This window comes from Phalacrocorax carbo, chromosome 3 (genome assembly GCF_963921805.1).
Source record: "Phalacrocorax carbo chromosome 3, bPhaCar2.1, whole genome shotgun sequence".
NCBI lineage: Eukaryota > Metazoa > Chordata > Aves > Suliformes > Phalacrocoracidae > Phalacrocorax > Phalacrocorax carbo.
The window spans coordinates 92,845,429-92,858,547 of record NC_087515.1 but is presented as its reverse complement, the minus strand read 5'-3'; the positions used below and the strand labels follow the sequence as shown (position 1 = coordinate 92,858,547).

The following is a 13,119-nucleotide window of genomic DNA, read 5'->3' as shown; positions in this document are numbered from 1 at the left end:
GCTTCTCTTCCATCCCTGTCTTGGTCGTTCAGACATCTTTCCACAGGATTACTCCTGAAACCATTCTAAATTTTTTTTTTTCTTCTATTAATTATCATCTTTCAAACTGCCCAGTATGGTCCGTAAAGGGGAAAAGGTTTACCCCTTAAACCTATTATAAATCTTTCTAAAGTATGCCAGCTGGAAAACATCTCCTCCATGTCAAAATAAAGAGGTGCAAGCCACAATTCCTACTAAGCCATTCTCCAGCTTCTAGTCTCCTCTGTTGCTTGTTCTAGCGTACAATAGTTTCCCATACCTACAAAGCCTTGTACAAAATTCTTAGATTGTTTTAACAAATGAGAACCCATTACAAAGCAAGTGATTTATTTGCTTTGGCACGTGGTATGAGAGAACCCCATACTGCTTTTCTGGACATAGAGATTCCACATCTTTAAACATTACTAAAATACAAGAAGCCTCAGTAACAGATCTGACCTGTTTTCTTGTTCCAGAAATATCTACCTATCTATGTAAGAAGCCATATAAATTTGACCTTTAATGGGTTTTGAGTATCTTTTATCCTTTTAATCTAATCAAAATACTAGTGCAGCTATTATCAGGACAAGCTAGTTTCCACAGCTGAATACACAGTCAAATATTTGTTTTCATTGGATTTCAAGAGCTAGACAAGCATATTGTGCATTTAAGCAACAGTAATTTAAGATGGCCTTCCCCCACCTCCTCTTTTTTCCTTTCTATGTTTTTTTTAAACAAGTCAGCAAATTATATCAATGGCCTTCAACCATCTATCTCACAGCAGAAATTTTACATCACTTACCCTGCTGGGCGAGTAGCCATATCTAACAAAATGCTTTTCCATTCCCTTCGCTTAAATTGCCAGATTCGTGCTGTTCCATCACGGCTTCCACTCACAAATCTAACAAAAGGGGAAAAAAGTTACTCAGAGACCAAAGGCAGACCTGTACAGAAAGGACACTTGAAAATTGAAGTACCAGAATTTACAACTCAATAAAGGAGGCTGTAAGTAAAAAGTCCAGTGTCAGAATGCTGTACAACTGGTTTGAGGTGAGGTACTTCCCATACCAGTAAAAAAACTGAAGGCCTGCAAAAAGTGGAACCTGCTTCCCTGTCCTGTACCCCTTCCAGACTCGACCTTTGGTGCACCTTGCTGAGTTATCACACTGCTCTGGCACTGGGTCACCACAGCCCAATGAGCATTCTAAGAAACTAACCCTGTCATGCCAGGTGAAGCTAAGGAAGAAATTTCAGGGGTAAAAGTAGCTGAAGGGCCAGGAGAGCCCTGCAAGCAGAAGTACAGACATGATTTAAAACAAACAAAACCTACTTCCACTAAGCTAGCACTGTATCTTGAGTATTATGAGACTTATCTGAATAAGTGTTTCCCAGCTTGAGTTTCTCCCCCTCCTTTTCTTCCCCCTTTCTGGGGTGCAGGGGGAGGAGGAACAGAAAGAGGTGGGTGGAGCACAATAAAGCCTGGTTTACAACTATTTGTATCATAATAGAAGCGTACATTAGAACATCAATTAAATCAACTTTCAAAACTGGACTGTTTTCTTTAGCATCCTTCACATCCAACATCCAGCACTTTAAGTGAAACTTTAAAAAACACTAGGCCAGCTAACCAAGATATTGTTAGATCTAGTTTGATAGTTTTCCTGAATCCAGCAGTCACTTAATTGAGGAAAGGTTCATACATCTAAAAACGCATGCATTTTATATGTGAATATATATACATATGTATTTCTTAAGAATAAATTTCAAGTATTTTTATACTCCTTAATTTCAGCAAATTCAAAATACTTTAGTCATTCATTACCATAAAAACAACTGTAAAACTGAAGTAGTATTATTAAAACAAAAACAGTGAGAATCAAATAATTTTAGACTATTTTACTCAATCAACCGCAAAACAGAAAACCTTTGTTTTAAAAATAACTACTTCTAGAAACCAATATTTACAAATATCCATCAGGTAAAAAATCTAGCTCTGAATAAATAAATTGTGTGCTTACCTGCTACTACTATTAGAAAACTGAATGCTGTCAACTTTGTCCTATATTTAAAAAAGAGTAAAAAAAAAAATCAATTATGATTCCAAATTTATCCAAATTATTTTTTTCATCAAATACATATGTAATTTTAAAAAAAGTATTTACAGTATGAAACTCCAACTCTGATATCTTCTCTGGCTGACCTGATCCAAAGAAATAAACCCTAATGATGTGATCTGTACTCCCAGTGGCCAGGAACATTCCACCTGAGAAAAACGAACAGGAAAGTTTTAAGAAAAAAAAGGCAATCTAACATTACAGTATTTTTCAAGTAGCTGTAACATCAAATACTTAAATATATTCCCTTAATTTTATAACTGTATCTCATTTCCCCTATGACTGTAACTGACCTTCAAGTAAAAACCAACATTTAGAAACTAAAAAATTTAACTGGAGTTCAATTACCTCACATTTGCTGTCAGATAAACATGCAGCATCTGCAGATGTATCTGAAGCATTCACTAACTACTGTAATTTGCTTGTGACTAAGCCCACCAAAGCCTCAAACTTAACAAAAATTGAATAGAACTGGAGTTCCAGTATGCTTTCTGAAAGTAAGTTTCTGTCATTTTGGCATTTTATCCAATTATTTATGTCGCGTTCTTCAATTGCCAACTCTGGAATCAATGAAAGTCAGATCGTGAGAACCTGGTAATCAACACCACCTTGTCCCAGTCCCTACAAATTCCATCTCAGATAAAGCTGACTCTCACAATCACTCTGAGAAGAAGGTATACATCATGTTTTAAAGACACTTGCAGTCACAAGAGACTTACTTTCAACATTTTATATTTAACTGCTTTCAAGAACTTCTGTAACACTAACTGTTAATGCATAGATTCTGAATTTCTATCTTAAATGTTTGGGCTTTTTGAATTGCTAGTTTAACTCAAGTCCATCTTATTAAGAAATATCCTACAGTAACTGTATTATACTTCATTTTACTCTCCAAATGACAACTTCTATTGGTACAAGGGAGGGGGGAAGAAAAATAAAAACGTAATTTACCAGCACTGAAAGAAGAACAGATCATTTGGACTCCAGGCCGAGGGCGTTCTGTAAATTTTGTTGGCCTTGGACTACAAATAAAGAAACAGTTAAATAATTTCCTAACAGAGATTCAAAAGATAAGTTCAGTATCTTAGAAATAAAGCACAGAAGGACAAAATTAAATATGAAGGAACAGATGGCTGCCCATCTATTCTATAAACAATCTCGTGTGACTATGCTTCATGATCTGATCTTTAGGAAACTAAGACATCCAGATGGACTAAGTAATCCATATATCAAGGAGAGCTGTATCACAACTTAAAATACTGTTCCCCTCTCCCCTCTAATATTGCTACACAAAACACTCTCCTTCAGTCACCAGCAAAGCAGAACAGAAGACACTACAGCCAGCTGCCCATCACGTTCAGTTTTAAACCACTGGGTGTGCTGGAACTCTGGTTTTCTCCTGCAGCACACAGCTGCTTTTATGAGAGAGAAACAGAGCTTGGAGCTCTTTATAGAAAAGGATACAAAAGAAATCTAAATAAATTCAGAGTTTCTCACAGTATTATAATATAGCGGTTTCTTCAGAAGACACACATTCTTTGTCAGCTAGTTTCAAATAGTGCCCGAAGAATGTCAGAACAATGGTTAGAAGTTTGTAAAGAATTTTACTTTATGGCCTGTGCTTCCTTTTAGGCATTTCAGAACCTGATGTGCAAGCAGAACTAAAGCTTCAACAGATTTGGCACTTTAGGAGTGTATGAAAGCAAAACAAATCAGATCTCGTTCTTCAATCATTGCTTCAGTTCTGCTCATGCACTGCAGCAACCTCAAATCAGTAGGTGGTCTTGCATAGTATACCATCTGCAAGCTTCACTCAAAGAATAAACTTACTAGAGAACAGCAGCATTACACCCACAAGTGTCATCACTAAAAATTTAACATTAAAAAATGCATATTTATAACTTATCCAAAATTTTCTTTTAAAAGCAAAATGGTCTATATAATTAATTTCAGCTGAAGGCTGATGCATGAGATCTTTCTTCACTGATCAGCTACTTACTGTTCTCTCAAAGAAAATAGTAAGTATTAAACCTTAGTGGTGCCTATGCATAAAACAAAGTAAAAAACACAAGGAATACCAGTTAAGAAATCTTTCTCCCAATTGTCCATTCAGTATATGCTGTTTCTGCGACCTTTCCTCTAGCAGTTTTAAGGTAACTTCCTGCAGACTCATGACAAGGGAACTTCACAACAAGATACACTAAACAAGACAAAGATCCATTCTACGAAACAGTTGAAAACCTTCTTAACTGAGATACTAACATGAAAAGAACTATCAGATGATTCAATATGCAGCTTACATAATTTGGAGCAAGTGCAAATAGATAAATAGGCTGCTGTTTTCTTCCACTGTAGTTTGTGAACTCTGCCTTTTGGACAGCTGCAAAATAGAGTAAGTATGCACTTATGTTCTAGTTTGAATAATCAAGTTAAATTCTCCAGCTTATGTCTCTCTAACGTGTGTTATTTTACACTAGAGCAGACTGTGGTCTTTGCAAAATGAGCTGGGCAGTAAGTATTTTTGGGAAGCAGGGAAAGTGGACAAAAGTGTAATTTCTTGCAACATACAGAAACCAAGCTAATTGTTTCGCTTTACAAACATTCTCAATCGAATTATTAAGTGGTTGGACAGCACTAAGATACCTTCATAAATACTTTATAGAGAGGTTCAGAAAATCCCTGGTAAACCATTTTCCTCCTGGAGACGACCTGTATTAAGTTCAACACAGACCCGAGGGTCTGCACAAGGGTCTCCACAAACAAGGGGGGCTGCAGTCAAAACATAACCTGCACTCAGAGCAACAAAGAAGCAGTTTGATCTGTGTGCCTCAACTACAGGACACACTCACCCATAGAAACATCTCACAAGCTCATCTTCTTCAAAATGCAGCAACAGTGCAGGAGTGGTTAAATAATCCAAGCCCTGCAGACTACCCTCACTTTGGACGCATAATGGCTCAAGTAAGACTTCTTCCCAGAAAACAGCTGTGTGGTATAACCTCTCCAAATTAAGTTTCTGTTCACAAGCTAACAAACAAGGTTCAAGCATATCTGAATTCTGATGTGTGACCAGCCCCTTTAACATCAAGTGCCTTCTGCTTAAGAAAGCGGACGGGAAGTATCACACCACACTGATGATAACTGAGAAATCAACATCTTGTCCAAAACAGGAACGTCAAAATCAGCAACACGTGTTTTTCCTAAGTTTTTTTTCCTCTTTTAAAATTATGGGGGAAAAAATAGAAAAGAAAAGCAGTATAATAAGTTCCTCTACCCAAATCTGTGAGACAGTTCTGCTGCCTTGTTCATATGGTCTGCCAGTAACAGACTAACACTGGAAACTTGTGATCCAAACAGGTGGCAGAAGAACAAACTCGGCATCCTTCTCAGAGAAGATACATTTGCAGTGCAACTAATTTAACTTTGATGCACTGACCAGTTGTAACAATTCTCCCTTAAACTTGATGCAGACTATTCTTCAATTTCTGATGACCCAAGGCTGACTTTCTCTCTTCTCCCTGCTGTCAGCTGATACAGGATCTGACTCTTATGTTTTCTATCACCATCCAGAATCATAACAGGAGACTAAATACGGGGAAAGTCTTGATTGCCTAATTTTTTAAATTTTTTTGTCCCATCTTGTTGGGACTACATTCCTCGACTTCCTTACCTGCAGCAACCACCAACCTGACCGTGCCTCAATTTGGAAACCTAATGTACCTGGAATGCTACTGCTTTTGGACATATGTGGTACCGCCTGGTCAGAAATCTCTTCACTTGAAGAGGAGCAAGCAAGAGGCTCTGTAATACTGAGGAACAGGCATCCACACCAGCCACAGAAGCACGTGAACAAGGCCGATCAGTCTCCTTTGAGCAACATGAGAATTTTGTGGCCAGCCATGCCAATGTCTTTGTTTCATTCTATGGCACCAAATCTACTGTAATGTGTCCCCCTTTGCAGTTTATCAAAACAGAGCTCTGTCACCAAGCATCTCTTGTCTGGACCATATATGTGACCTATATACTGAACACACCTCAATTAACGAGGTTATAAAAAAATTGGGAGACCAACATAGGAAGCCTCTAATTTCAGAGATACTATTAATACTGCAGCAGAGCTGCTGGCAAAGCTGAATACAAGAATGAAAAAAAATAAACATTTGCAGAGGTTAAAAAGACAAAACAAAACAGAAACTAGAAATGGGATAGGGCACTAGACATTAGAAGGCTGAAAGGATATCAAAGTCCCTTTTAATGGCAAATATGACTGTTTTAAAGGCAGTGAGTTTTCCAATTCTTCATGATCTGTTGAGATAAAGTAATTGCTCTATAATATTTTGATCTAATTTTAGAACTGGAGAATGAAGAACAACTTCGAGTTTCCTCATCTCCTGAAGAAGCTGGCAGAGAAAGATTGCCTTCAGGGGTCGTTCTTCCCAGGAGGGACCAAGTCCAATTTTCAGTTAAAGACAGGGAGTTGATCCAGTAGACTTAACCATCCAAGCTGGGTTCCACTGAAACCATTTTCAGCGTAGTGAAGGACAAAACTGATTATTTTTAATTCAATAGCACAATGAACACAGTACTGTATCCAAATGCTGCCTTTCCCAAATTTTATTAAAAAGTTCAGCAAAGTACTGCTGGCACTGCCAATCATCTTGAAATTACGATCAACCACATGATCGTCATGAGGCTGCCCAACAGCTCATAATCTTAACTCACTGCCAGATGATTCAAGTAGTGCTGAGTATAAAAAGCAATGGATGGGGAGTGTATGTGTGTGTATACTTTTTTTTTTTAAATCTCTTGAGCAGCTGAAATTTCAAGGTTTCAGCACCAGTCCTAATTTAAAGTACTGGACGATTTACTAACACACTTTCATCACTGATGGAAACTGTATTCTTGAAGGACAGGCTACAGTGAACGTCAGGAGGAGCATGAAATCAAGTTCTGACTGAAGCATGTGACAGCACCCTTCACCTGCACTACTCAGATCTTTCGGTCTTGCCCAAAAGCTCCTATTTCTCTTGCCTGGGGCGGGAGGGGTGCTGGAGCTGAGATGCAGGGCTGCAAGCTCAGAACCAGAATAATTGTGGTAAGAGATCTCATTTTATCTTCCAGCTTTCCTCCTTTTTAGAGATACTGAACAGAAGCAAGCCTGTATTTTTTGTCCTTCCGTTTGTCGCTATAGTAAACTTCCCACCCCACCAGTTACTCTCTCTTCCAGATGGCCTACACATCATGTTTGTTAAAAAATAACCCCACAAAGGCCCTTATGAAAAAAAATTCACAGGAATCTCTTTCCTTTCATGGTCTTATACCACTGGCACTTGTTTCCCCTAGCACACTACTGAGTGGATGTGGAGGGAACCTGCCACGTTTCTGCAATTCTGGAAGCGGATCCAGATCTAAAGGTGTACCGAAATGCAACCACCTCATTGAAAACTGTATGACAACCTACACCATTAGTGAGATGCACTGTTCATACAATGCAGCTTCCTCATGAAAAATTATACTGGACTCTTAGTTTCCCAGTGTCACTTAATATGATTTACTGGAATAAACACAATCACAGTTAGGAAAGTTTATAGAACAAATTCTCCTGACCTAATATATTGTTCAATTCAGGAAGAGCTACATTAAGACTTTTCTGGGTGTCCAACTATTTTGATATCTTAAGTGACACACAGTTATGTTCCAGTCCCAGAAGACATACCTGTTTCTTATTCAGACTTCACTGTATATTTATCAAGTTTTAGCTTTGATCAAAAAGCATCTATTACTTCAAATACATAAACAGCTCTACTAAGTTCAAAGACCTAAAACCAGTATCTCTGCCTCCAAAGTAGCCAAAATCGGATGTGTAAGAGCAGAAAAACCATACAGTGGTATCTTTTGATATCTTCATATAATGCATAATATCATCCTGTGGCAAGGAGTTTCATAGCGTAACTGCATGTTCTGTAAAGAACCACCTCATTCCAATTTGGAGTTGGCTAACTTCGCTTGATACCCTCTAGTACAACGAGGGCCAACAAGCAATTACTCATTACATGCCCTCCTCAAGACATTCATGACTGTACATGTCATCTTCACGCACCCATCTTTTCCCAGACGGAAGAAACACACCTTAAAGGGTCCCTCTGCCTTTTCAAACACAACGTATAGAATACTTCTAGAACAGAAGGTAAGGATGATACAAATTCTAGTCTCAAAAATTTACTGTGTGCTCTGTCATTAAGCAACATGAATCACTGGCGTGACTTGGGTTACCAGACCACTTCCTTGCTGTGCTGCATGAGACAGCTGAACTGATCTGTTTCCTCTGTGCCACTGTTTGACCATATCTGCTGCAACTACTTATACACAAAAGCATTACTCAAAAATCTTTTAGCCCTTTAATATTTGCCAAGTACACTTCACTGGAAATTTATACTCTACATTTACATGTCACCATGGATAGGAATTAGTTGAGAATCCCCTACCATAACCTACGCCAGCTTTCCCACTCCTTAAGTTTTACCTCAAGACAAATCCCATCCAACTCCATGATTCATCCAAATGTTGCCAATTTCTAGACATTCATCTTCCAGTTTATGTATTATAACCCCCTGAAGTCTCATTAATTCCCCTGTTCTCTAATGACAGAATTTGATTCAAAATACAATTCTATAGACTCAAACTTTATTTAGGAAAAGGAGAAAAAAGAAAAAAGTAAAATAAAGCAGCATGTGAGCTCAAAAGGTTTAAAAAACAGGCAGATTAAGATTATCTTGTCAACAAGAGCTCAGACTTAAAAGAGCTCGAGAAAAGCAATGTGGTTGCAACTCCTCCCTTTCGCATATTAAAATAAGCATGTAAACTTATCCTCTCCTCAGTAAGGAGGAGAGTGTTCCTTTGACTACAGCATGCACCAGGCAGCAGAGGTTCATCTACAGAACAGCAAAAGCAGCTTCATCTACAGTATCAAAGAGAGCCAAAATGCCCAGAGAACATCAAAATAGTTAACAGACAACTAGAAGTGGCAAACCTACCTACAAGCCCTGCATAACCTTGGCACACTGCAAGAGATTCTAACAGCAAATACCAAAACTACAAGAAAATGGAATTAACCTACCAGGAGAATTCATCTGTAAGAACATATTCCATCCCCAAAGCTAAATTACTCATGATTACTAAAAGCAACTACTTCCAATTTTGAGCTACATGTGTTTTGTGATAAACAAAAAGGAGCAAAAAAGCATTTGAAAGCCACTGAACAAGTTAATTTTTACAAAGCCTATCTGTATGAGGGTCCTGACAACTTTTTTAGTATTTTACACTGTGAAGGCAGAAACTTCAGGCTCAAGTTCAGCCACCAATACCAGCTGCCCAAGAATGCTGCCTCCCGCCACGTTACAGTAAAGAGAACTATGAAATGGTAGCAGAAATAAGGAAAGAACGAACATAAAAAATACCACATCCTAATTTATCACTAGGACATTACTCTCTCCTAAAAAATCTGGACTTTCAAATCTAAATTGCAATCACTTTAGCAACATCATTTTCATTTGATTTGGGATTACGAGATGAGAACAGAACCAAAAAGCACCAACTTTGACATCACGTTTAAAAAGTCCTAAGACATTTTTTACTAAATTAACAGCAAAACTGGTTATATAGTTACTTGCTTCACTCCACAAAATCCTCAACAGTTAGTTCTACTATCACCTTAGTCCTTAAAAGATAAGTAAGCTATAGCTACATCAGAAATAGATCGCACCCAACAACCACAGTGAACCAGCCAGTGACAAGTTTTGTTTTAGTCAAATTTTTCTCCAACATTTGTATAACATTCTTAATTACAAACAAAGAAATAGCAACAAATAAAATCGCAACTAACTTTATTTTAAGGGTGCCAGCATCCCACAGCCAAAAGCATATTGTTCCATCTGCCCCGGTTGAAGATAAGTATCTCTTTGAGCCACTGCACAGTGGAGAGAACTGAGGGAAGTGAGGGAAGACAAAAAAGAAAAGGTGTCCTGTTAATCTGTTCCAGATGTGCTAATAAGTTCCTCAAGCCATTGACTTCTCACAAAATAATTCATGTATCAAACCATACCTAAGGAAAAAACCCTCCCCAGTAAATTACAATGAACACCAAAGTAACACGATGCTTCTCAGAGTCGCTCTCTTCCTTCAGAACAACCCTTGTAGCCAAAGCACTCTGGGTTCTCCCTCCCCACAACCCAGAGTTGTGCAACAGTGCACAACTCTAAACAGAAACACCCGAATTATTCAGCAGCAACTGGAGTTCTTACTCAATGTACCTGTGCTCAGAATCACAGCCTGCAAAGGAATGATACTTCAAAACAGCACTGCCCACGTGCCTCGTGAAATTTTTTTTGAACAGGATTACGCCTGACATTTTTCAAGGGTCAGGAGTTTTGATAATAAACACGCGTTATTTCACAATGTGTACTGTGGAAATTCCTTCTTATTTCACGGTTTAGTTGCCAGGCATGTACTTATATTACACATAACATTTTGGGGTGGTTCCTTTTTCAGTCAAATGATGCATTCTACCACTCAGGTGAGTTCACAAAGCAAAAAACCTACCTGCAATGATGTTATGGATGCACTGTGGCCCTGCAGAACTGCTAAGGGTGCGCAAGTTCGAAGGCACCAAACTCTGATCATTTTATCACAGCTTCCAGCAGCTATCATGGTGTTTTCATAATTCACTGCCATATCAGATATTTCAGCTGCATGTCCTCTCAGGGTAGCCAACAACCTTCCATCATCTGTTGCCCAGATTTTTACAAGGCAATCGTCTGATCCCTAGAAGGGAGAAATCATTTCAGCCATACCATTAGCTGTTCTGACGTTACAGTTAACTAACACAATGAACTGAAGAATAGAACCAGTGGCATACATAGATAAATATTCCCCACCCACAATGTTAACAGTTTTCCACACTGCATTCAAAACACAGCATCAGATTACATTAATTCTCAACAGTATATACAAGGCATGATGCATTTGTAATACAAATCGCAAATTCTACAGCAAGTTGTTGGATTTATGCTCTTCAGCAAGACACTTTTTTCAGAACTCCAGCACAAACTGAAGAAGCTGTTACAATACATTAAAATGAAAATTTACATTAAACGTTAAAATTAAATATTAATTGGTACTGCGTTTGTCATTCAGCATTATATCCACTTATGTTCTTTATCTTACCAGTTTAATCTTCATGCCCTACCAGCATTAGCAATATACTTACCACAGTAAGAGTGAGGTAAAGAGCCTGTACGAACAGCTATTCCATTAAGGTGAAGTACTATAAATCTGCTTTGATATTGACATTAACAAACACTAAACGACCACTCTTTCCAAACAAACTTCAGAGACTTCATCTACCTATTCATACTTATATTTTGCTGGTCTTCCCACGTCATTGTAACAGCTGCTTACCTGTATACAACTAATTCAAGGCCCTAACAAGAATTTCAGAATTCATCCCCTCATTTTTCATTGCATTCCTGCACCTCCCTGAAAGTCTGAATATCTTTACACCTCACTCAACACAATGACATCTGAACATTGCACAGAGACACTGACAGAGATCTGCTGTACACATTTCATTCATGCGCTTAGGTGTTGGGTTTTAACATCTGGGGCACTGATCTCCTACTGGACAGACACAGGAGCTGCAGCAAGTTACAATGTGACACCACAGTTAAAAAATTCACCTGGGTTTTTCCTCTTCCATATACTTTACAGTACCTCTGCACAAGTTTAGCTAGCATTTATGCTTTAAAGAACTAGGAAGGCAGAGCAATACTATCGTCCACGTTTTATTAAAACAAACAAACAAAAAAGCTATGCAGAATACAGGTACCAAGAGCTGAGGGAGCTGGGGTGGTTCAGCCTGGAGAAAAGAAGGCTGAAGGGGAGACCTTATCGCTCTCTACAACTACCTGAAAGGAGGCTGTAGTGAGGTGGGCGTTGGTCTCTTTTCCCAAGTAACAAGCGATAGGACAAGAGGAAATGGCCTCAAGTTGCACCCGGGGAGGTTTAGATTGGATTTTAGGAAAAATTTGTTCACCAAAAGGTTTGCCAAGCATTGGAACAGGCTTCCCAGGGAAGTGGTTGAATCACCATCCCTGGAGGTATTTAAAAGACTGCAGACATAGTGATTAGGGTTTAGTGGTAGACTTGGCAGTGCTGGGTTAATGGTTGGACTCAATCTTAAAGGTCTTTTCCAACCTAAACGATTCTATCATTTTTAAAAGACTGGCAAGCATTCTGTGAACATAAGCATCTAACAACCAAAAATCTCAAAAAACATTCAGAGGCTACTGATACTGTTTTCAACATTACAGATTTTGTAAGGAAAATAAAAATCATTTACCTGTTTATTTAGTACACTCTCTAGCCTAATCCCACATAACTACAGAAATCCTACACTGCCATGGCTTTATTTAGCTGCTCTTCTGGACAGCTCAATTCCCAGACACCAACTTGGGAAGTTCTAACTGACACAGCCACTACATGTGAAGTAGAGCTGTCCCACTGGACAGCCAGGCAAACACTCCAGGAAACGCTTTCAAAAGGAATCCTGATACATCCTGCAGTTAGGAATGCATGAAAGGATTTGGAAAGCTTTTGTTTGTTCGTTTTTGCCTTTTTTAAATAAATCCTGAACTAGCCTGTTTATGTTAATGCTGATGAACACACAATTTCTTTTCCCTTATTTCCTTAACTTTTTTAATGTAGCTCCTATTAAAAAAAACCCAGTTCTCTACTTGAAAAGGTACCTAAATGTTACTCATTACGTTAGTTCAGATTCAAAACTAGTATCTGAGAGAAGGAGGGGAACAGCATACCTGCAGTTACCTAACAATTACACACCCATTCTCATTTGTAGCAATACCCTGCAAACCAGGCAACTTCCTCAGGCTTACTTTTTGTTTAGTGAACAAGAAGTTCTTTCTGGCTTACA

General features: G+C 38.4%; 1 protein-coding gene across 4 annotated transcripts in view; it reads right to left on the bottom strand.

Annotated features, from left to right (window-relative positions):
- The window catches only part of PHIP (pleckstrin homology domain interacting protein), a 122,216-nt gene that overhangs the window by 77,316 nt on the left and 31,781 nt on the right, over positions 1-13,119 (bottom strand). For 3 of the 4 annotated variants that reach the window (XM_064447764.1, XM_064447763.1, XM_064447765.1), the window contains exons 8-13: positions 10,731-10,952; positions 10,015-10,115; positions 3,084-3,154; positions 2,181-2,281; positions 2,037-2,077; positions 821-919 (exon numbers count right to left, since the gene is read on the bottom strand). In XM_064447764.1, the coding sequence (XP_064303834.1) occupies positions 821-919; positions 2,037-2,077; positions 2,181-2,281; positions 3,084-3,154; positions 10,015-10,115; positions 10,731-10,952 (635 nt within the window). Of the gene's footprint in view, positions 1-820; positions 920-2,036; positions 2,078-2,180; positions 2,282-3,083; positions 3,155-4,432; positions 4,488-10,014; positions 10,116-10,730; positions 10,953-13,119 lie in introns of those variants that run through there. The other variant, XM_064447766.1, reaches the window with a different exon arrangement.